Raw genomic sequence first — 24,926 nt, forward strand, 5'->3', positions numbered from 1 at the left:
AGAAAATATTGTTGAAATGATTTTACCCAAAATCAGCGGGGAATAAGTCTCATCTTCAAGAGATACCATCTTGTAACTCTCAGACGCGCCCTTCCTGCTCCAGCACACCTGAATCACGCAGCAATTATTCCGCTCTGCAGAGATCTGGTAATGACTTTATGGCAGGTGTTTGAGAAGGGGTGCATCTAAAAGGTGCAGTATGCACTTGAGCTCTTGAGGACTTAGGCACTGAATACTATCAGATAAATGTCTTTATGTTTTTGATAAATTATGAAAACGCTTTTTGCCCCTTTTGTTTTAGAATGAGCGGTGCCTGATCACAAGCACCGTCTTGCTTCATTAAAAAGCTGATCGCGTGACGTACCAATACGTAACGCCTCTGGGAAGGTGGAGGCTCTCATTTGAAACATTTCTTTCCACAGAAAATGGTTGTAAATTTAGCGACTGGAGAGGTTAACCATTTCTGTCCTCACCCATAGCAGAACTGCGCAAAAATGAAGCCTTGCGTTCATATTTATCTTTGTTTCGCGGTGTATTTCGATTTGGTCTTTTCGAAGGATGCCCCGGCTCTTGGGTCTGAAAATAGCCCGAGGCTTTTGATACCAGGTAAGACATTTGTAAACCACCATTAAGCTTTTAAAACCCTGAGTTTTTCGACGGAGAAAATTCAATTTCAGCGCCTCCAGTGAGCCAGTGCTGTATTTAGGACACGATTAATCTTGCTTATTATTCCTGCGTCATGGTCTATTGCTGTGCATTGTCAATAACAGGGTTTCTTGCTTTGTTTTTTTCTTCCCCGTAGGTATTATCAGTGATCAGTATAAATATGAAGTTAATCAGACCCATACTGTGTTCTCATACCGGGAGGAAGAACAGGAGCTTTTTGTCGGAGGCACAGACTTTGTTATAAAACTCAATGCAAATAACTATAGCGTCATAGAAGTGAGTAATTCTTATTTTTTTGTGTGCTTAAAGTTTTTAGTTTTCACTTGATCACCTGCAGTCTTCATGTGCATTGACGCCACCAAAGGGAAAGGGAGTCAAGGGCACTGACAACCCTTTGTTTGCCACCCTCCTCTCTGGCCAGAGTCTGATCTAAAATCTTGAATTAAAGACAGGACAAAGCTTCAATGAATTGCAACGTTTTAGCACATTTATATAAATACTTTTTTAATTATTTATTTTTGTCCTATTTAATGCCTGTTTTAATGTCTCAGTCCTGGCCCCACCCATACTCGGGTCATTGCCATAGGCTGCCAGACCTATTTTACTGTATGTAAGACAGAAATCCAGTTTGAAAGATTACAAGAAAGTTTGACTGCTTTGAAGGGAAACACACAGGTATTAGAAAAAACGTAGATGAAGATGACTTAAAAACTGCCTTAAATCCTTTTTCTGTTCCATATTTGTGTGTTTGGATGACTTTGATAACAAAACTAGAGATTGCTATGTTTTGACAAGATATTTGGAAAAACAAAACTTATAATGACAGCTACAATTTTAAAAGTATGACTACAAGAGCATGTTCTAACATAACACCACCTAATATCTGGTATAAAGGTGCTGACATATTACTGAAATTTGGACCAAAATATTAGATTCATGCAAAGTAACATACCTAAATAACATGACACTAAAATTAATTCTGGCTTTTATTTCTCCTGTCTCACCTCATAAGTTGCCCCTATTTGGCTCCGGCACCATGTCTAAAACTATATATACTATATATTCTCAGTGTCAGGATTTATCTTTTAGCTTGATGTCTGCACAGTTTCTTAAAAGAGGAAGAGTGATTCTCAATCTTGGCACATATTGGGTGCTATAGTAAGAAATGGCCTGCTCATATTGTGTGTGTGTGTGTGTTTTATCACTTCCTCATTACTTATAGTCTTCACACTTTTATGATGAATAGGTCTTGATCTCAGATACACTCTTTTTAGCTTGTGGCAATGAAGCATTTTGAGTGACATGTTGTTGGTTAAAACTTGGAATGTTTGATTGAAATGCAAAAAGAATAAATATTTTTTTATTACATATGTTCTTGGCAGAAATTTCCAATAAGAACAACTGAACACCATAAGTGCTCTGACGTGAGTTACTCCTGCAGAAATGTACATAAGCTAAATTTAAACTAAACACACCGTCTCAGTTTTGTTTAACATTGCACTGTGTGTTTTAGCGTCCCTGTAAAAATGTAATCACCGTCATTGAGAAGTTTCAGGATGGCATGTTTGTGTGTGGAACCAACGGACACAAACCAAAGTGCTGGAAACTCGTAAGTGTCTATGTGAACATCCGCATAAAGATAAGGTCTGTCTGTAATGTACTGGAGTTTTCTTGTGACCTGTTGACTCAGCAGAGACAACAAGGCAAAGCTGAGTAAAGCGGGGGGAGCTGCTCTTACTGTGAAACTTTGCATCCTTGATGTATAATTAAGTAGGGTGTTGGATGTCTGGTGATCCATTATTTGCTAATGCAGTTTTCACCACAGCTCCTTTGAAGTGTCTTTGTTTTCCTCTTCTGTGCAGGTCCATTCTGTGAAGAATCAGACCTATAAGATAGAGGAGAGTTATGAGGGAGCAGGCATCTCCCCACTGGTCTACACGCACAACTGTTTGTCGCTCACAGTTGGTATGTTATGGACGGATTTTTAAAGGTTTTAAACAAGATTCAGTGCTGCATGCCATCTTGCGTAACCACATCCAGTTGTGTTTTAAAATGGCTGTAACAAGGTTGTCTTGTTACAGCTTCTGAATAATTCAGTATTTCTGCTGTTTCAGATGGGGATTTATACGCAGCAGCGCCTTTGGACATTGAGGGAAACTCTTTGCAGTTCAGGAGAAAAGCTGGCAAGCGGACTAATGTCTGGATGTACGACAGATGGTTATCGGGTGAGAGTGATTGGGCTTGATGTTACAGAGGAGCTCACCACTGTGATGCGCAAATGAATAATTTATACACAGCCTTGCAAAACTTAACTATTTTAATAGTTATGTCAAATGTATAAAGTTTAATGATTCAAACACTAATGACATTAAAGGATATGTTTGCTGAGCTGTGGGGGGTCTGAGTAATTAGAACAGTCCCAAATCTAATTCTGTTCAAAGCTGGAAGTCAAACATTAAGTATCCACTTGTGTGTTATGAAGTAAAATGATTGCATAAAAATAAAAGTCTGTGCAAAATTTATGATTTTTGGTTTACTGTTACTCAAGCAGTTAAAAAAAATGCAACAAGAGTGCATGAGAAAAGGTCAAAAGAGGATTGACTTTTGTACACAGACATCATTAATCTTGGTGTAGAGTCTAAGTGAAGCAGACCACATTTGTAAAAATTACTCACTTTCTATGCCTAACTGTTGGCATTAAAGAAAAGGAGTTTGAAAATAGTAAATTGGCAATAGTTCTTTTTTTTTTTCTTCTTTTGCTTTGGTTAACTTAACTTTATCTTGTGCTTCCCACATATGCTTGGCTTTGCTTTGCTGTGGTATATCTTGTTTTTGTGACTGTTATGCCTCACCACTGGTCAATAAAGACTGTTTATGGTTGCTTTAAACAAAACGTCATCTTGCAGAGCCTACATTCATATCAGCATCCTGGGTGAAGCGTAGCGAAGATCCGGACAATGAGAAAATCTACATCTTCTTCCGCGAAAAGAACTCTGACCACAGCCCAGACGCCGATCCCTGGATTTCTAGGGTGGCCAGAGTTTGCAAGGTACAATGCACACTGCATACAGCTGAGCTACAAATGTGACTGCTACCTAGCCAATTGAAAGCTTCTGTTTCAGTGCCATACTGTCATTGCAGTTCAAACACAACCAGATAATTTGTCAACGCTGTGACGACTGTAGAATTGACACTTTTTAAACTGTTCATAAGCTGTGAGGAAATGACTATCATTTCAGAGAGCAGAAGGTTTTTAAAATGGACAGATTTTAATGTACTGACTGAACCACATCAGTGTCTACACAAAAAGCTACGTGCTCAAAGTTTTGCATTGATGCTTCAAAATGGTGGAGAAGGTGAGCCGTGAACGAAGTCCTACTGTTTCCAAGGTCAGTTTGCATTTTTGAGAAAGAAATGTTCCTTTTGGTCAGATTAACTCAATTTTTGCGACAAATAAATTGTGGACACATTAACAAAGATTAAAGATACTGTTGCAGCATGACTTGCCAGCAACAAAAAAACAAAAACATGTCCAGCACACTAAAGTATTCATTACATTTTGCAATTTAATAATGCATAATTGGGAATTCATATGACAAATGCAAAGCTGTGCAAATGTATAAAGTGGCATGAAATATTGTTTTCAATTTGTTTTTCTAAAGAAGTCTGAAGATTTGTGTATATGTAATGAGCCTCATTTATTCTGATGGATTCTTCATTTCAATAAAACTCCCTCTGTTCTGTGATGTTTGTTGGAGAACATTAAATGATTAAAAAGCATCTTGATACCCAAGGATCACAGCAAACGCGTGCAGAGAAAATGAAAGTAGGGTTAGGTTATGAAATAATATCCTAAGCCTCAAACATTTCAGAGAACTGTTGGCTTCTTCGCACCAAAATGGAAACAGCATAGCACTACAGCAAGCCTGGCATGTTCATCCATCAAACTGACAGGGAAAGAAAATCAGAGAAGCTAATTTGTTGGAAAATGTGCATAGGTCAAATGAGACCAAAACTTAACTTTTAGGGTTGAATGCAAAATACTTGGTGCAGAGAAAAACTACCAGTGTGCATCATTCTGAGCACATTATCGCCACTGTGAATTATGGTGGAAGTAGTATCATGCCGTGAGAATGCTTTATTTTTTTTCTCAGCAGGAACAATGTAAACTGGTCAGAGTTGACGTAAAGCTGAATGGAGCACAAAACAGGAAATGTCTGCAAAAAAAGATTCCAAAACACTTGAGACTGGGGTGATGGTTCACCTAAACTCGATTGAGAATCTGTGGCAGGGTTTGAAATTCCTTTTTTCATCCAATCCGACTGAGCTCAAGCTATTTTGCAAAAATAGCGTTTTGGTCTATAGATGTTCAAAGCTCATTGAGACATAACCCAAAAGAGTTGCAGACGTAAAGCATATTGACGGGTGGTTCCAGTGTGTTGACTAAGTCGACCTGACTTTATATTGATGCAACACTGAAGTTTTAATTTTGTAAGCAAAAAATTAAAACAATGTTTTTCTAGTCTACATAGGTATCACCAACTTTGCATTGGTCTATCATAAAAAAAACATCTTAAGTTGAGGGGTGTGAATACTTTTGCAAGACACTATATTACATTTTCAATAACATTTATATTGTACTATCCAAATTGTGTTGTATGTTTTCACTTCAGTTTGAGAGTGGTGAACAATTTGTGTAAAACGGACACATTTAAACCCGCATGTTCAATGACAAAGGTCAGCATCACTGTTTGCTGTTGACATTACCCTTCAATAGGGAACAGTGGAAACACAGCTTCTGTTTGCTGGGTAATCAGCAAGTTATGTTGCAGTGTTGATAAGTGGTGCTGATAGTTGCTGTCCTCGATTCGATCATAAGCTAAAATAAAAACAGAAGGGGAACTAAAACACTGGTGCTAAGGTTTTCTGAGCAACATGTTAAGACTACCATGTCTCGACATGTTAAGACACAGTATATATATATATAATCAAAAAAAGTGTTCCTTAATTGAGCACTTTCTGCAGGATGTGTTTACTTGCTAGAAAACTAGTGATCAGGTCTGAAATCTTGGTGTTGTGATGGACTCAGACCCGAAACTTCATAGCCACATCGAGACAGTTGCAAAGTCGGCCTTCTATCGCCTGAAGAACATTTCCAGGATTAAAGGACTAATGTCTCAGTGAGATCTAGAGAAACACATCGATGCATTCATCTTTAGTCACGTTGATTACAGCACCAGTGTCCTTGCACTGACTCTTTGTAGCTCAGTGATTAGACTTTACAATACTGTTGGTTTATAATTCACTGAACTACTTGGCACCACACTACATTAAAATACATTAAAGATCTGCTGTTGTTGTATGAACCTTCTAGACCTCTCAGGTCTTCTGGTTCTGGTCTGCTCTGCAGCCCCGGAACTAGAACCAAACATGGAGAAGCAGTATTAAATATGCACCACAAATCTGGAATAAAGATCCAGAAAACTACAAAACAGCTGAAACACTGAATTCCTTTAATTCTAGACTTAAAACTCACTGGTGCAGAGTTGCTTCTGAACCATAAGAAATGTGACGCTGACCAACATTTTGATGTGTAATGATGGCATTCGGCAACATGCAATGTTTGCTGGTTTTCTCAATTGTTGACTGCATGTTCCATGACTTGATATTGTTGTGTTTTTATGATGTAAAGTACTTTGAACTGCCTTGTTGCAGAAATGTGCCCTACAAAGAAACTTGACTGATTGATTTTTTAACTTCCATTACCATAAGCCAAATTGCAGCTTCCTATGTTACTGCTGTGTGGAAGTAATATCATCCATGCTAAGAAAAACCTTGAACAGTTCTTGCACTTCATCTCTAAAGTGGGTGCAGTCTCAGATATTTAACTCTCTGTGGACAAAATAAAAAGAAAACTGATTCTCTTCCTAATAAAGTCTTTTGACATTATTTTTGTAGACCGATGAAGGTGGATCAAAAAGATTCTTCCAGAACATGTGGACGACTTTCCTAAAGGCTCGCCTCGTCTGTGGGTTTCCTGATGAGTCACTGTTTTTCAATCGTCTCCAGGACATCTATGTGGTGCACGCCGATGACTGGCACCAAACCAGAGTCTACGCACTTTTCACAAGCAGCTGGTGCAACACTTTTCCGTTTTTTGTGTGTGTGTGTTAGAAACTAAGCAACGGCATAAGAAGCAGTTGCATCATATTTATTTTTAGTTGTTGCTCAAACATCAAATTTAAGATTACCAAAGCTTTTCTTTGAGAACAATGGAGCTGCCCTCACCACAGCATGAAACATTTGATTAACCGCTTAAACTGTGATGGCATGAATGGTATGATGACCTCTCATTTCTTTTTCAGGAACTCAACTGCGGTTTGCATCTATTCAATAGAAATGATAGATAAGATATTTGAAAACTCAGCTTTCAAAGGATATGCTAACGAAATCCCTACACCAAGGCCTGGAACTGTAAGAATCTATTTTCATACTTCCTCTTCCTTATTTTTGCCTGTGTATTTTTGAGAATAGTCATTCTCAAAAGGCTATTTAAAATGGGCGTGTTGCAAAAATGGGTGTTGCTATGGAAGTTATGTGAGGTTTACCTCATCGTGTTCATGTATTTGTTGTGGATATTGTGGGTTCTGTCATGAGCTAAGTTTTTTTTATAATGTGCTGTGGAGACTATGTGATGTACATGGGGAAAGTTTGTCTGCCTTTTACAGCAGACAAATCTGCTGTAAAAGGCGTTTCTGTATGCCAAAAAGGTGCATCAAAATGGCTTATAATGTGACAGAAAAAAAAGTAAAAAATATTAAAAAACTTTGCAAGGAACTGTTGCAGTAAACATAGGAATTATTTGGTGTTGAGTACAATCTGGTAGTTTCCAACTCAAGTGATATTGTTGCTAAAACCTTGAAGTGGTTGGCATGTGTTACCATTCAGATTCTATGTAAATTAGGTGAAGAATTCTCTCCACATTTTCTCTCATTTGGTTTTACTTTTTGTGATCCAAGTAATTTTGTTGCCTTTTCTTAAACATCGGCTTTTTGAGTAAACTTTTGCATGATTGTGTTTTTGTAGTGCGTCCCAAACAGCAAAAGCCTGCCCCGGGCCACAGTGAACGTAGTGAAGGATCATCCTGAAATGGTTGACTGGGTGCATTCCCTTCATTCAAAAGCTCCTTTTTATGTAAGCAACTATAATTACACCAAAATAGTTGTTGACCGGGTTCAAGGAGCAGACCAGCAAGTGTACAACGTTTTGCTCCTTGCTACTGGTAAGCCAAGGTTGCTTTGTGTCAATTTGCCTTTTCTTGGCCAGGAATTATGCATTATTTACAATCTCTGCTGGGAAACAATGGGCTAAAAATGTATCCGTCCTAGAATAACAACACTGTAATGGTTGTTCCAACAGATACTGGCAAAATCCATAAAGTCCTAGAGGCTGGTTCAGAGCCTTTCATCATATTGGAAACGCAGATCTCCAAAATTTCATCTATACAGGCAATGACGCTTGACTCTCAAAAGGTACAGTTGAGTTAAAAAATATTTTCCTCAGTATTGTTTGTAATGTGTTTAATTGCTTAACATTTTGAAAATAATGAGAAATGTGCAAAATACAACCTGAAATGTGTTTCTCCATAGAGCTTTAGTTAGTTGACCAGAAATGAACCATTTTAATCTGCTCCCGGTTTGCTGGTCCTTGTCCTCTCTGTTTTTGATTAGTCCCAGCTCTGTTATTGCAGTTATCACTCTCTGCTACACCTGGCAGCTATCTCCAAAGAACCCCTGTTGGGGGTTTGATGCTCAAAGACACAAACAAAGCTTTGTATTTAAAATTGGGAACAATTGCTTAGTTGTTAGACAGAAGTTCATTTCTTGCCTTTTGTTTATTCAGCAAAGCAGTTCGAAACTGTGAAGGGAGGAACAATGGAGATACACTGGGAACACAATTCCAAGGCTTTGTGAGCCTAAACAAAGGTCAAAGGCAACCAGAGTACAAGTAGACTGTGTGACAAAGAACTTATTTATTCTTATCCACCTTCCTGACATAAAGAAATGAAAAGGATGGTCACTGAGAGTTTTCTTCAATAATTTTTAAAACACAAATGAATGTTACTTGCTTCAGATTCACTTACATAAGTCAAAATCAAAGAGAATAGTAAACTATGGAAGAATGAATGTAATTTTTACATTTACGTATACTATATTTTGAATGACACGCATTTATAAAAAATACCTTTTTTTTCATATTTCTCAGAAAAAGTTAGTGGTGGGTTTCTCTGATAAAATATCTACAGTGGACCTTCAAAAGTGCAAAGTGTACAATGCGTCTTGTGCTGACTGTGTCCTGGCACGGGACCCCTACTGTGCATGGACCACATCTGGATGCACCCCTTCTAACCTGTAAGTACAAGCTTTATTCCTCACATATCTAATAATAGTCCAAAATGTCCACTCAGTTCTCATCAGACAGATCTACAACAGCCATTGTTTGGATTGGTGGGGTCTTGGTTCCCACAGACTTCATCAAGCTTAATCAAAAGTACTGATCAGAGTTGTTTGGAGTCTTGGTAAACATCTTGATTAAAAATCATCCGTCCATCCATTTTCTGTACACCCTTTGTCCCTTAGTGGGGTCGGGGGGGTTTGATCAAAAATCAAGTGGGGGAAAAAAAACTAAACAAAAGTATTGTTTTGTAAAGATAATAAGTATTGATGTATATCATCTTTTATTGGATAGTCGTACACTAATTTTAGAACTCAGAAAAATCAAACTGTTGGAGTACCTTTTATTTTTCAGTGCAGTAAAATATCCCCCTTTAAGAAAACTTGCTTAATTGACTCCTAAGGCAGGTGTAGCAATTCCTTTTTATATCTTTTCAAAAAATATGAGAAAGCCCTGATATTATCATGACTATTGAGAGTTAGCTAATTGGAAGCATTTTGTCAAGCATAAAGTCAAGATGAGAATTGCAGTTGTCCCAATTCGATAAAATTTCCAGGACCCTAAAGGTGCCATGTTCATCAGTTGGAACAATTGCGAGCAAGCAGAAATGTCTAGTTGTAGATATTATCCACAGAGAAGCAAGTGCTTTACAAACATCAAAAAGATCACTCAGCTAGGAAGAATCCATTCTGAAAGCTACATAAAAAGCCAGATTACTGTTTGCAAGTGGAAAGGTTTTCTCTTTTTATGACCTGTCCTGTGGTTGTCTGTTATGTGCCGTTTGGTATGATGTATGGACATATAAATTGCCTTTTGTCATTTTTTCACAGTGGTGGCATTCAAAATATAAAAGATGGACATAAAAGTGTTTGCTCACAAAATAAAGTAGCGAATGGTAAGTTATAAAATGCCACATGCTGTACCATAGCAGCTTTGTCACATCTTTACCTAGCTGCCTTTTCTTTTGTTTTTTCAGAGTCACGGGGAACGACCAGGTCCAAAAGGCAGATACGTTCACCAGAGAGTTCAGGGACAGTCCACTCAGTCCCCGAAGGTGTCCCTTTCTATCTGTCCTGTCCTATAGAGTCTTATCATGCAAAGTACACCTGGAAGCATGGAAGTCACGACAGACCGTGCCTGCAAATGCTTTCTAACTGTCTGCACCTTATTCCTTCAATGGGACCAGAGGACTATGGGGAATATGAATGCGTCTCCACAGAGAAGGAGTACAACAAAAGTTTGAAAAAATACTTTCTTAAGCAGCAGTATGAAAAGCAAGACGGCAGGTCTGCCAATTATAAACCGAATGATGCACCAATCCTTGCTCCTGAGCTGTTGTGGATTATACTCTGCACTGCAGTGCTGTGGGAAATTTTGAGATAGTTTCTGCTAATTTGGGATTTGATATCAGTTTTCTCAAATAATGGCAGGCTGTACCACAGTTATAACATCAAATTAAGCTAAACTGACCTTTTAGTTTAGACCTTTTAGCCTTTTAGTTTGACCTTTTTTGTTGTGAGACTCTGCTATGGCATGCACATCTTGGCAACTTTTACTAAATAGTTCTCACTGGAAAAAAAAGGGAGGTTACCTCTGTGTCATGTTATTGGGAGGATGGAAAGCTTGATAAATAGATGGAGAAGGATTTCATTTGAAGTAATGTTTTGATGGAAGAGCATATTTAAAAGGCAAAGAAAATGCATTTCTGGCTCACCTACCCTTGTACACGCAAATGTGCACACGCTGGCTAGCCACGCTACTTTTGTCACTATCGTGTCTAGGAAAAACTGATGCTTTTAGCTCCCTGTGTGTTTAGCCATTACCAAGGAAATGAGCGGAGGCGTAGCTAGAGGCACCGGAGTGAAGCTTTTTGTCATCCAGTCTCTTTGGTAGAAAGAGAGATGACGAAAAACAAATGACCAATATTATCGCCCTTATTTTATTATCAAGCTCGTTTTAATTTATCATGCAGTTAATTCAACTGTCACCTTTTTTTCTCATAAGGAGCCTGACAAAAATAATTAGATTTCTGATAAAGTGGCTGAGACTAGAGCTTCCTCTGAAGTGTGGCTTGACTCAATCTTAGAGACGAGGTGAGGACCTCCAATATCTGGGAGAACTCAGGGTTCGGACTCGGTTCCTCCGCGTCAGAATGAATCAGCTTAGGTGATTCAGACATCTGATCAGGAGAGTCGGCGGCAGAACCAGCACTCTTCGAAGGCACTAAATATCCCTTCTAGCTTGAGAATACTTTGGGATGTCTGCAAATTCATCCAGCACTGTGTTTTATGTTTAAAACTTCAGTAGTTTTTTTGGTTCTGAGCTTGTTTTGTGGGTGAAGTCACAAAACAGTGATTTACTTGTTCAGCAGCTGAACAAGTAAATCACTATCTTCCAGCTCAGGTGTTTTCACCCTGATGGATTTGCACCATAGCTGAGTTCAGTAGAATTCAATCCACTGCAGCTAAGGCAATTATTATTTTTGCTTACTTTGAGCTGGAACATGTAGTGATTAAGGAAGAAAACGGCACACCCAGACAGTATTTCATTGCAGTAAGAGAAATGAAAGGAAGTTGCAGGAGGCATTTCATTTTTTTTTTTTTTACCATCACTGTTATGCTTCTAGAACAGAATATTTTCACTGTTCTCATTAGCTGCAAATAGTTTATCTGCACTTTTAGATCTTGTGTTTCCCATTAAAGCAAATAAAACATGAAGTTTCCGTGCCAAGAAAGGCAGAGCTCATCCTGGGCATGGCTCTTGCCTTGGCACGGATAAGAGTATATCTGTATTAGATGGTTTGAGAAGGGGTGGAGTAATAAGGGAAGTTGAGTTATTTAACTTGTTTTAATAATTCCTTTCAGTGGTCAGTGAAAAATGTGCAGTCAAGAGAGAAGAAACAGCTGTAGGTAACATGAAGTGTATTTTTAACTGAAAGTTGCATTTTCCTAGCATGAACCTTATATTGCACTATATTAGTGTTTTTTAAAACTGTATATTTTTCTTACATTACAAAGGCAATACAATGTTAAGCAGCTGAAACTCTGGGAAAACTGTAAATTTGTAAGCTAAATTTTCGGAGCAAATGCGCGCTCAGGATAACGCCGGAAAAAGAAGTTGTTCAGCAGTTAATGACTCTGGACAAAACAAAGGAGATGATCATTGACATGAAGAGGTTGTGACCTGAGTGCACACTACTTGGCATCAACTCCTCCAGCAGCAATATGGCAGACGAGAATCCTCTGTGGAAACTAATGAAGGGAGCCAAAAGGACTGATGTAGTGTCCGTTCCCTGTGTGCAGGATCGCTTTGCAGCAACATAACATTGAACAGTGTCAGAGATTCCTCCCACCCTCTATTTGATGTTTTCTTTTTTTGTTTTTTTTTTAACTGCTGCCAGGCAAACGGTACCACAGCATCAACAGAAACCCCCTGACTGCTGCATAGTTTTCTGCCTCTAGTTGTTAAAAGGCTGAGACTTTTAACAAAAGTTAATCTGACTTTCCTGCTGTTTTGATTAAGCACTTTACATGATTCCATTTATTTTTAGATCTTTTATCTGCTTTGTTTCTGTGTTCTTTTTGTATTTGGTATTTTACTAGAATTATCATCTAAGCTAACTTCAGTGAGAAATATGTTTTTGTGGACTCCCTCAGCCAGAGAAATGTACGGATGGGAACTCTGGACAAGGTGTAGCCACAACACTGGTCAAATGTGCCCTAAGGTCCACAATTGGGTAAGCATGGAAATTATAGACCATGGCAATAAACTGACTTGATTTTGGTTCCTCAAACATTCATTAGAGTGCATTAACCTGTTTGAAAATGTCACATTACAAAGAGAATATTGTTAACTTGTAGGTCACTGGCGACCCAAAAGAAACATTCGTAAATTAATGTGAATGATGTCATAAATGGCTCTAACAGCAGAATGCTAATATATTTTTTTACCTGAGCCAGGTTGTTGATGTATGTGGCCTTTGACTTTTAAAAACTTAGTACTCACCAGATTTAATAAAACATAACTCATGAGATGTAGCCATCTGGTGCTTTCAATGTGTTAATTTTCTGAAGATTCACATGTTTTTACTTTGTGAGATTCATGAAGCCTCTTTCCCCAGGGACCCAATATTCACCGTTCATTCTGGTATACGTCTTCATGCCCCTTAAAATCAAGAGAATCTTATAAGTGCTGCACTTTTAGAGATCCCATGACAGCTGTCTAATCATCACAATTTGTCGCGCAGTCAAATCCTTCCTTCTGGACTTTGTTTCTGCTTCCAAAAGCAACCTGACACAGGAAATGCTTTCTTGTTGCCTAATACCTCCCACAAACTGCAAGACGCTGGTCAGTTCTGTTTCAGTTCAGAACTGACCATATTGAAAGTGTTAAAAAAATGCTTTTGTCTTTTACTCAGTAACATGATTAAAAAAGCAGATAAAACGCAACATAGCATGTTTGACTTCCACAGGTTAAAATTTCAATTTATGGCAAAAATCAAAAGTGTGTGATGCAACATGCGTAGTATTCCAGTGGAGCCTTTTTGTTGCAACAATTTGATGCCAAAATCTGTTCTACACCAATTACAACAGTAATGTCTGTACGAACAGTCCATGTGCTGAAGTAGCCTTCATCACCAAGCATAACATGCAATGGAGAGATCTGCTGCATTTTTACAGAACCTGGGATGCAAAACGAGACCTTCCTTTTACTTTTAAGTTAAATATATTTTTTTGGCTGTTTTTGAGGTATCAAATTTTGAGGTAACATGTTAATGCCAAAACATGTGCAAAACCATTTCTCATTAAAAAGTTAAAATGCCTTTCAAAGATAACACTTATTTCAAGACTGTATTCTAAGGCAGGAATGCCTTGGTAAATCAGGACACTAAAAGTTAATCTGGCTTTCCTGGATCTCAAGGCTAAACGCTCTTAATAACGATTAGGGAAACACTTCCCGTTTGCGCAGATAACAGTTACAGCCATCATCTCTGAGAAGCTCCACAAAAGTATCTTATGAAACCATTTAAATCCACTCCCATTTAAATGGAACCATGAACTACATGCTATTTTTTTTCTTTTACTTTATTATTCTTTCTTTCTTTTTTTTATGAAAGCATCACCACCCAAACAAAATTTTGTGCCAACAGATTGTACTCACTCAACATAATAAAGATATAGCTCACTATAAAAGATTCTAGAGGTTTTCAGAAAGACCAAATACAAAACGCTGGTGATGTGTCTGCAGTCATATATGTTTTGTTTTATTTTTTCAGATGAAAATCAGGCGTTGGTGCAGAGCTTTGGGTGTTGTCACACTTGGGTAACTTTAACAGATACTCTGGTTTACAGTCTTTTAGCTGCCAGACATCTTTTAGATTACTAATAGACATTACAAGGAGGTTGGGGATTTTATTTTTTGTGTGCACTGGTTTTTGTGGGGAAACCAAATTATGAGTCACCCTCTCAAGTCACCCAGCGCAGTTAAACACTCCATGTTCTCATTTCGACAGTAAAATAACAGAACCTGGTCAAGATGTCTTCTGCAAGCTTGTGTCTGGCCTTTGTTCTGTGCAGCTAAGCTGATTGGATTTTCCTTTGGTCTATTTAAAGAAGCGTTCTCTTTATCTCTGAAGCTCTTAGCCGGATCAGTGACACTGTGTAGTCTGTTTTGACAGAAACGGCCACTGTGACCTTCTTTTACCTCCGTCGTGTTCCGATTAGAAGCAAACCTTGAACCAGTTCCATGGTTTCCTGTTTTGCATATGGGATGCAGAAATCTGCAGGGTGGAAGTCAAAAACTAAACTTTATATAAAACAGGCACAGTGTTTCTTAAAAACATACACACCTCTGTTGCAAGGCCAGGTTTTTGTAAAGTAAGAAAATGAGATTGTCATTAAATTATTTTTAAAATTTGTCCTCATAAGTTACATTCTAGTTATCCTGTACAAAACAAGCCAATTAGTCAGAAGGGGACAAAATGCAAAAAATAAAAAAGCACAATAAGCTGTTACGTGAGCATGCCCTCCCTTAAACTAACACTGTTGAACCACCTATGCACAATGACACTTGCTTTTTACTGGTTTTCACATTTTTCTTAGAAATGTAAAAAAATGGGACAAAAATAAATACAAATTAATAAGGAATATGCAAAATTAACTTTAATGGACACTCATGTAAAAGTTACTTGCAGGACAAGTAAACTTTGAGGGAAAGTTTAGTTTTAGGTCATTGTAATTTCTTTTTGACAGGAGAGGGCGCTATTTGCATGCAAAACTGGCCTTTGTTTTGTTTCCTTCTTCAGGTTCCTCTGATAAAATTAGGATCTCACCAAAAATGGGAGGAATGAATGGATGGAACAAACGTGTTTGACCAAAAGCCATTTACCAAAATTAACATTTTTATACAAAAAAAAAAAAAATCATGTTAATAGATTTTTGGTCATTTTACCTATCAAAAACCTGTTCACCATCTTTCTATTTAGTTTATCAAAGAGCAACCTGACCATTGAAGTCTGGTCAGGTTGTTATCTACTTTAAGTGGCACTCTGTGAAAAATGTTGAGGCTCCTGCTTTAACTCAACAAACTGGGTCAAATTGTTATGCTTGGAGAAGTTTAGAAAGTTAGAAAATATTGTCTTGACATCTCACACAGCACTGTTCAATCCAAAAACTGCAAACTTACCAAAATATTACCATCCGTTTGCTTGCAAGAAGACCATTAATCAGAGCAGCAATTATGGTAACTCTGCAGGAGCTGCAGAAATCCACAGTTAAAGTGGGGCAATCTGTTGACATAAATATTATTTGTGCACTTCACGATATTGTGAAGTGGCAAAAGGAAGTCAACAGAATCCCCAGTTATATTTTACCACAGGGGACACAGCATGCATGTAGGTGCTCTGGTCAAATGACATAAGTAAAGTTTCTGGCCTACATCAACAATTTTATTTATTTATTTGTATTTTTTTGTGGGGGGAAGTTACTTCACATTACTCACAATAGATAATTTCCATCATGACTCATGGTGGTGGTAGCAGCATGTTGTAAAGTTGATTTTTTTGTTTTGTGGTTCAAAACGAGGGACTGGGAAGGTGGTCAGAATTGATGAGACCCAACGTTACGAGTTAATCACCCCCAAAAAAACAATCAGTTAGGCTACAGTGGAATAGCCTAGTTAAAGCACATTTGTGTGTTAGAATGGCAAGTCAAAGTTCAGACCCGAATCTATAGAGAATCTATAGTGAGGCTGGGGAAATTATGTTCACAAACTCTAATCTGAATGAGTTTGAGTTGTTTTGTAAAGAACTGACATACATTTAATTTTTAAATGTACAAAGCTTGAAGAGACATGCTTCCCATAAGACATGAATCTGGGATTTCAGCAACAGATTGTACTACAAAGTGCTGACTCAGGGGACTGGATAAGAATACACACTTCAGTTTTCAGATTTTTATTTCTCAAAATGTTGAAAACCGTGAATAATTTTCTTCCACTTTATAATTAGACTTTCTGTTTTGTGTTGGCATACTACACACACAAAAAACATACTTTAATGTGACAAAATATGAAGCTCAAGGGGAAGATTAACTTTTTTAAGAGAGTGAAAATGTTTAGCATTTCTTTATGGTTAAACCCAAGGCGAAACTGTCTATTCAGTTGTTTGGACTCAGTGGAAAAGTTCAGACTGAACGCCAGAAGGTGGCAGCATTTAACCAGGAACAAGAGTTCTGATTACTAATATCGGATTATGTTTATAAAATAAAAAAAAAATAAGAAGCCTAAAATAAAGTGGTATGCTACATGCGAAATAGAAAATTTCCCTTTCCAAGAGATTTGCTTGTCTGATTTTTTTCCCCCTGTATTTTTTAAATACAAAATCTATAAGACTGCAGCCTTCAACCGTGTCGCCACTTGCGGAACAACTATCTCAAATCATAAAGTGTGTTTACAAAGTATTTGACAGACAAAAGGCTGCACCCAGACCGAAAGAGGTCAAAGACTGGGCTGGAGTGCGAGACATAAATTAAACATCAAATGTTAAATTATGAATTCTCTTTGAGGGCGGAGGAGCCCCGAAGCTTCTGTATCTTTAATAGCGGCCAGAGAGATGGGAGAGGCTGCGCGTTCATGTCCCCATTTCTCGCTCCGCAGCGACGGGAGCGCGCAGCGGATCCTTCACTCGCACTGAGAAAGAAAAAAAAGCGGCCGACGGACCGCAACAGCGACTGTCCAGGGGAAGAGGGGGAAAAAATGTTCCTGCCACCGTCCTCCTTCCTCAGCGCTGTCCAGCTCGGCAAAAAATATGTGAAGGGATCTACCACGCGTGCGGATGCCACTTTTTTCCACATTTAAACTTGTAAAATCTAGAGGATTGCAAAACTCCGTATAAAAATAACAGGAATTGAAGTTAACTCTGAGAAGGTAAGACGATTCGATAAATAATCAAGCCAGTTACTGTAAGTGTTAAAGATGAAGTGAAAGAGGCGAACTGGAGCAGCTTCTGTGGACCACAAAGGACGTTTACCCTAAAGTTCAAAACGTTTTGCATGCCGATTTAAAAGATAATACTTTGATAAGCATTGCTAAGAATAAAATGTTTTTGGTTAAAATTAAAAGAGAAAACGTGGTTTAGTCACCATGGACAGCGCCGTTTCGCCTGGTGCGGAATCAGAAGCGCGCCCGAAGGAGGAAAGATAATTTGACCCCGGAGTGTCCGCTCATGTAAAATCATAGCCTGCAAAACAGTTTTACTGTGCCATTATTTACATAAATCAACTAAAGTATTGCACTTTAAAAAAGATAGAATGTAAAAAATAGACTTCATTTTTCTATCAGATCTAATCATGCTGTGACATCCGCTGTGGTTTTGTTTGCAGTTGTTAGTAAATACATCATTTTGAAACATGCATTTAAATTATACGAGTAAGAAAACTGCAAAGCATTTTATAATGTTTGTTCGTTGGTGCCTGCAGATACAGAAATGGCTCGAAGGCTCCTGCAGCTTCTTGCTTTGTGGACCACTTTGACGGGCGTTGTGCAGAGCTGTCCGGAGCTCTGCAACTGCCAGGATAAATTTGCCCACCAGTTTGCTGACTGCGCCTACAAAGATCTGCTTAAGGTGCCCGTTGGCTTCCCCTTCAACATTACCACCGTCAGCCTCTCAGCCAACAAGATCACATCCCTGGAAAGTAACAGCTTCATCAACATCACTCAGGTCACCTCTCTCTGGCTGGCACACAATGAAATCGACAGCATACAGACAAACACCTTGGCCCCTCTGATTCAGCTCCGCAATCTTGACATCAGCAACAATAAGATTGTGAACTTCCCCTGGGAGGATTTGCGGAACCTCACAGCTCTGCAGCTACTGAAAATGAACAACAACGAGATGGTCAACCTTCCGAAGGACGCCTTCTCCACACTCAAAGAGCTCAGATCCCTGCGCATCAACAATAATAGGTTCACCACCATTGTGGAGGGCACCTTCAGTGCCCTCTCTCTGTCCCATCTGCAGATTTACAGCAACCCGTTCACTTGCTCCTGCAGCCTAGAGTGGCTGAGAGATTGGATTGAAACCACAAAGATTTCTGTGCCAGAGCCTAGTCAAATCCTGTGTGAGGCCCCTGAACATCTGAAGGGTGTGCAGGTTTCAAAGATTCCTAAATTGCAATGTGAAGCCCCTAATGTCACCATAACCTATCGACCAAACATAGAGAACACTGTTCTTTATGAAGGCACTTCAGTCACCTTAAACTGCGAGACAAAAGGAAGCCCCATGCCTCAGGTCAACTGGGAGGTGATTGCTGGGAGTCGATTCTACCGCTTCCCCCTGCCATCCACCGCAGAAGTAAATGATGCGCCAATAAATGACAAAACAACCAACAATAGATTCCTCATATTCAAGAACGGGACTCTCGCCATCCCTCACATGACTACAAAGGAGGATGGTAATTACACTTGCTCTGCTGTGAACGAGTTAGGTAAAGCAGAGAGAAGTGTCAAACTGGCTCTGGCTCCCAGCCCAAAGCAAGGGAGCAATTCAGTCCCGGATTCAACTCTGGACAAGAGCCATTTACCTGGTAAAAAGCATTCAGACCCCAAAGTGACCAAGAACAATGTGATCAACTATAGTAATAAGCATGAGGAAAAGACAAAGGAACGCACAGACGACGGTTCAAAGCACAAAACCGGCGGCTCAGAGCAAGCGGGAGGTTTTTACAAGGACCCCAGCTTTGGGAGCAAATGTGGTGTGAGAGAAGGCAGCGAATACATCTCCAATCACGCCTTCAACATGACCCTGGATGACCTGAAGCAGTACACCTTCGATTTTGGTGTCATTGCGTTGGAAGTTTCAGAGACGGAGGCCAAAGTACAACTAAACCCTCTGCAACTCCCCAGCAGCAAGTCTAACCTCCATCTGAGTCAGGCTGAGAACCAGGAAATGGTGGTCAAGGAGCCCTTTGGTCAGCGGCAGTCTTCTTCCAGCAAGGACACACTGGACATGCTCTACCTCTGTGTGAAAACAGGAAACGGACACTCCCTGGTGCAGTGGTCCAACATAGAGGAGGGGGTAAATGCATATTGTTTCCACGACTTAAAGCCCGGCACCAATTACACTCTCTGCCTCACTTATGGGGGGCAGGACTGCCAGGTCCAAGTAGTCTTCACGACAAGAAAAAAGATCCCCTCCCTGTTAATTATTGTGGTTGTCAGCATTTTCCTATTGGGTCTGGCCACTGTCCCCTTGCTGGGAGCCACCTGCTGCCATTTGCTGTACAAATACCAAGGAAAGACCTACAAGCTGATCATGAAGGCGCAGAATCTGGATCAGGTGGAGAAGCAGATGACAAGAGATTTTGATCCGAGGGCGTCTTTTGTTGAGTCAGAGAAAACCTTCAACCCGAGTGAGGTGGGAGAGGGAGAAGACGAGGAGGAGGCCGAGGGAGACAGAGAGGGAGAGGAAGGAGACGTCGATAGGGATGGGGATGCTGATGGGAGTGTGGTGACCGAATCCATCCCCGGATCCTCATCGAAAACCAATCCGGAGGAGTTCGAGGTCGGCTCCGAGTACAGCGACAGGTTACCGCTCGGAGCGGAGGCCGTCACAATCTCGGAGGAAATTAACGGAAACTACAAGCAGCCCAGCCGCTGAGCTCCACGGACGCCTGCGAGTATTGTGTAAAATAGTTTACTTTAAAGTAGCCCACATTCGAGCAGGTAACCCACGCCTCAACGAAACACGTGATTTTAAAAGAAAGCGGATTTTAATTATTTATTTTTTACCTCAGAGTCCTTCAGTCGCCGAGATTGTGAATTAATTCGTGTTGCATTTGTAGTCTGTCGTGTTTACAGAACAAGCACAGATTTAGACAGTTTCTCGGACCTCACCAAAAGAAAGCAGCAAAATGTTCTCTTTCTGCAGGACAAGCACACGCGCAGGCGCAAATTAGACAGAGGTGCGGCGAGTTAGATAATTAAAAGCCAAATGAAACCTTAATGGCCATTTTGGGACCGCAAAAAAAAAAAAAAAAAACTCAACCAAGCAAAGTGCCATAATGTTTTTTAAAGTCGTTTTAATAAGCAGACGTCAGGGACGCTTCTCTTGTTAACCTGTGTGCGTCTTTGTGCTCTGCTTTAAGGCCGCCGTTTAACATCCTCTCAGGTGTCACTTACTCACTTGAAAGTGTTTGATTCAGTGTGATGTGGCGTTTGATAAGGTGATCAGGTATTAGAGTCGGGAAGAGCGCACACCTGCGCCTTATTCGCTGTCCTGTCCGTCCAAAAAGGGAGATTGCGCTTTCAGCTGTGTGTTCTTGATGGTAAAAAAAAAAAAAAAAAAACAATTCCAGGTTATTTACTGATAAAATGTTGTTTCACGTAACGTATAAAAGGCTTTAGAAATTATTCAAAGGGTGCTTGCGGTACCTATACTCTCTTTCTTTTTTTCCTGTCGTTTTTTATTTGTTTTTTTTTGTTGTTTTTTTTTTGTTTTGTTTTTTTTTACAAAGAAGGCGTCCATGGCATGTCACGCGTGTTTTCCTTGTGTGGTTTTTGATTAGTGTAGTCTGTAGGGCTTTAGATGTTGCTGTCTAACTGTGATGTAAATCCCAGCAAATTACAGTTATTTCTTTTATTTTTATTTTTTTTTATGGGTTTTACTTTATTTCCAGTTACAGCGAAGAGGGATGAAAAAAAGGCACTCGGAGCGCCTTGCGGCTTCACTGTCCTGCATTTTTGTTACACATGGTGAGTTTTTTGTGAACAATGTTGTAAAACGAAAACATAAAAACGTGACCTTTTACGATTTTTTGATATAAATCTATGTAAGTGGAATTAATAAAACCCATAAAATTAAACGGATGCTCTGTTCTGTCTTGATTTAACCGTACATTTTTTTCTAAATATGATAAATGGCAGTTTTTTTTTTCTGAATTCTAGGATAAAAGAAACAATACCACTAGTTAAATATGAACGGAATTAAAAGGGTGAAATTTAGAATTACTAAAGCATAAAGTAGAAATCTGAGGATTTGTAAGCGACATTGAGACCAAATTCTCGTATATCCCCAGGTTCCCTACATTTTTTAAACTTAAAAAAGAAAATACACAAAGACGTATCACATTAATTCAAATGACTTGTTTAAGTTTTATTGACACATTAATCAGAAAAGTGAAGCATGACTAGACAAGGTAAACCACAATAGAGCTGTGATAACAATAGAAAAGGCTTTTAGCAGCAAGTGCGTTTGGACTAAATGGGACAAGACACGATTTCTATGGCAGCTCCTATTCCACAGATTAATAATTAAAAAAGAAAAACATTTGCTTATTTATAAATAGTTCTGTCAATATTCTCTTTATTTCTATATAAATACCTTCTGCTGAAAGATGGTTCATTGGACTCTAGTCACATGTTCAGTGTAGGGAACTAAACATATGTAAGTTCTGCATTTCACAAAAGAAAACATGATTATTTTAGAGGGTTTTAAACTCTGGTGCAGCTAAGGTCTAACCCAAGGTGAGCACATTCATTTGTTGCAAATTATATTTAATGCATTTGTAGGAAAAACCAGAGTCGGGCAAGCTTTCGCATCAGACTGAGCAAAAATGCTCCAGTCACATGACCAAAACAGGCCTTACAATCTTTCACAGACTTGATAAATAATTCAAAACGAGGCACTGTTTATAGTCTACGGACATGTTGCCTCTTTGGGGATTTTCGTGATGGATCAATACAACGTAATGCATAATCTTAGAAATGGATAATGAATGGATTTTGGTCTGGACTTGGACTGTGCCACTATAGCTCACATTTATGAACCATACCGCTGCAGCACTTGCTGTAAGTTCATTGATGTTCTTCTGATGAGGGGGTGGAGCTATGTCCCAGTCTCAAGTCTTTTGTTCCAGGACTGTCCTGTATTTAGTTCATTCCAACTTATAGTCAGATCTGACCTGCTTAAGTGTTCCTGCTGAAGCAAACTATCCTCACCATGGTGTGTTACCGTGAGGACTTTTTGTTCAGGATGATGTGCAGTGTAAGTTTACAACCACACATTTTTACACTATGTTACATACAGGCTGAAGAGTATAATATTGTCCTGTTTGTCCAGAGCACGTTCTTCTACATTTGTCGTGTCTTCCTCATGGACTGTAGGGCATGACTCTTCTATAAAGACCAGATTTTGTAAACTGTACTGTAGTTGCCCTGAACAACAAAAATCTCCACACCTGAGCTCTTGCTCTCTTGCAGCTCCCCCAGAACTACAGTGGTCTTTCATTTAGAGAAGATGGACTCAAAAGTGGCATACGAGATGTTCAAAGCTTGATATATCGCCTTATATTCTAACTCTGATTTTAACTTTCCCACAATTGTATTTATACTGAAAGTTAATTACATACAATTGGAATAATTGTGTGACCTCTGAAGGTGACTCACTGTACTGCATTTTATTTCGGGATACCAGACTTAAATGGGCTGACTACAAATCCATGTCAAACGTTAGAGTTTTTATTTATCATAACTATGGAAGACCGTGCGTCTTATTCACTGCATTTCAGAAATATTCATTACTTTATGTCATGTGCTGTCACAGACAAACCCCAATAAAATCCTCAGAGGTTTGTGGTTGAAAATGTGTAAAACCTGAAGCAATTCCAGGGACAGGAATACTTATGCAAGACACTGTATAATGCAAGTTGCGGACATCTATTGCAGGTTTGGAGAAATCTCATAAATTATTGCAGCTTCTGAAGCCAATACATTATGAGGGTTAAACACTGGTTCAATTGCTGGCTGCTGCTGCCTCCGCCTCCTTGGGTATCGCTTCCTTTTTGCTGCCCTGCTTGCTGTTCCGGTTGAGGCTTCCATTTAGAAAGTTATCTGCCGTCTGAAGCTGGAAGTGCTTTCTGGTGCCCACCAGGGAGGGGTTGTTAACCAGAGTGTACAGGAGTTGCCAGTGCATCCGAGCCCGCTTGGCACTGGAGACTTTGTGCAGCTTTTTCTCCTGCTGCACCAGCTGGATCCCTGAGGGGAGACAGACAATATGATGGTCCCAACAAGACACTGAAACACACACACACACACACACACAAAAAGATCTTTTAGATTCAAAGCTGAAATGAGGTCCTCTTGTATGGGCCACCAAGGGCTTGAAAGATACAATGAAAAGAGTAATATTAGAAAGCAATCATTTTTTTTAATCCTCTAAGCGTTGTGGGAGCATACTGGCTGAAAGCTTGAATCCCTCGGGCAGCATGAATATGTAGCAGGCAATTAGTGTAGCTCATCTGTTTAATCAGCTGCTGAAGATGTAATCTCTACAATACAATAGATTATCCCTGATAGATGCATTGTTTTCTGGATGCAAACAAGCAACATGTCCACAGCATGTCTGTAATTAGACTCAACTGGAACCTGCATTCCTCAGCAGCTGATGAGTCCTGATGAGTTTTCCCTGCTTCTCTCTGACTATCTGCGTGGGCGACTGTCACTCACCTCCCATTCGCAGCTATGATTATAGTTCAGCAGCAGAGCCTCCAAGCAGCCCTACTCGCTGTGAGTAATTAAAAGTATAAAATTGGTTTCATCTGAATGAGGAGAAATAACAGTTTTAGCAGCGATGATATTGTCTTTCAGGTGATGGAAGCTCACCGGAGCAATGAGGGACGCTGATTTATTTATGGAAGATTTGATTGAGACCAGCAGCAGAGCTGTAAATTATTCCTGAGCGAGACTCAATTTGTTCCAGGAAAATTAAATCAGAACTGCGAATCTCCCATCTTGAGCATGCGTGCAAGGCAGCTTTGAGATCTGATTATGTGCTACCACGTCTTGATTTCAGATAAAATTAAATAACTTTCCGTCTCGCTTTCAGTGCCAATATCGGGCCGGCGTTCATCTTTAACCTTGTGAGTTATTTTCTGGTGTAAAAACCCCCCAATTAAAATGCTAGCAGCAACTTCATGGTTTGTAAGACGCATCTGTTTCCTCGGAATCATTAAGGTTATTTAGTGTCACTATTAGCTTATCACCACAATCAGTGGCGCAACTGCACATTAATCAGGTGGATGCGAAAATATAAATCGGCGGCATCTCAAGTTCTTTCCCAAGCTCTAATTGAGTAAACCGAATAAAATAAACTGGAAGTAGCACTATATCTCAGATCGGACTTTTCACATAAACTGTTTAGCTGCAAGGCCCATTGAAATGTCCCTTTAGATGCATCCACCAAAAATCGATCCTTCTTCACTGAAGAAGAATTACATGTTTTGTAATTTCCAAAACATGAAGGATTTTATTAG

General features: G+C 39.3%; 3 protein-coding genes across 10 annotated transcripts in view; 2 read left to right on the forward strand and 1 right to left on the reverse strand.

The window, feature by feature from the left end:
* sema7a (semaphorin 7A (JohnMiltonHagen blood group)) lies at positions 1-23,749 on the forward strand. Of its 4 annotated transcripts, XR_001427363.1 has the most exons (16): positions 2-606; positions 803-942; positions 2,049-2,090; positions 2,180-2,275; positions 2,529-2,631; positions 2,781-2,891; positions 3,573-3,715; positions 6,625-6,803; positions 7,032-7,140; positions 7,753-7,948; positions 8,086-8,198; positions 8,932-9,077; positions 9,951-10,015; positions 10,097-10,561; positions 11,690-11,692; positions 23,739-23,749. XR_001427363.1 is itself a non-coding variant. In XM_015052082.1 (14 exons), the coding sequence occupies exons 1-14, from the start codon at positions 495-497 to the stop codon at positions 10,501-10,503; spliced, it is 1,962 nt and encodes a 653-aa protein (XP_014907568.1). In that variant the 5' UTR covers positions 2-494; the 3' UTR covers positions 10,504-10,770. The 4 variants fall into 4 exon arrangements, 3 of the variants coding, with proteins under 3 accessions (XP_014907570.1, XP_014907568.1, XP_014907569.1); XM_015052082.1 differs by lacking the exons at positions 11,690-11,692; positions 23,739-23,749 and having other exon boundaries at positions 10,097-10,770; XM_015052083.1 differs by lacking the exons at positions 11,690-11,692; positions 23,739-23,749 and having other exon boundaries at positions 2,544-2,631; positions 10,097-10,770.
* Positions 17,242-20,963, forward strand: islr2 (immunoglobulin superfamily containing leucine-rich repeat 2). Its single transcript, XM_015052075.1, has 2 exons — positions 17,242-17,544; positions 18,096-20,963. Exon 2 carries the CDS (start codon positions 18,104-18,106, stop codon positions 20,273-20,275), a length of 2,172 nt encoding a protein of 723 aa, XP_014907561.1. The 5' UTR covers positions 17,242-17,544; positions 18,096-18,103; the 3' UTR covers positions 20,276-20,963.
* The window catches only part of stra6 (signaling receptor and transporter of retinol STRA6), a 23,734-nt gene continuing 20,556 nt past the window's right edge, over positions 21,749-24,926 (reverse strand). For 3 of the 5 annotated variants that reach the window (XM_015052077.1, XM_015052080.1, XM_015052076.1), the window contains exon 18: positions 21,754-23,649. In XM_015052077.1, coding sequence (XP_014907563.1) covers positions 23,408-23,649 — 242 coding nt within the window. In that variant the 3' untranslated portion in view covers positions 21,754-23,407. Of the gene's footprint in view, positions 23,650-24,926 lie in introns of all 5 variants that reach the window. The other 2 variants (XM_015052079.1, XM_015052078.1) reach the window with 1 other exon arrangement.

Source organism: Poecilia latipinna, unplaced genomic scaffold (assembly GCF_001443285.1).
Source record: "Poecilia latipinna isolate Pla-1442-1.1 unplaced genomic scaffold, P_latipinna-1.0 Scaffold1086, whole genome shotgun sequence".
NCBI lineage: Eukaryota > Metazoa > Chordata > Actinopteri > Cyprinodontiformes > Poeciliidae > Poecilia > Poecilia latipinna.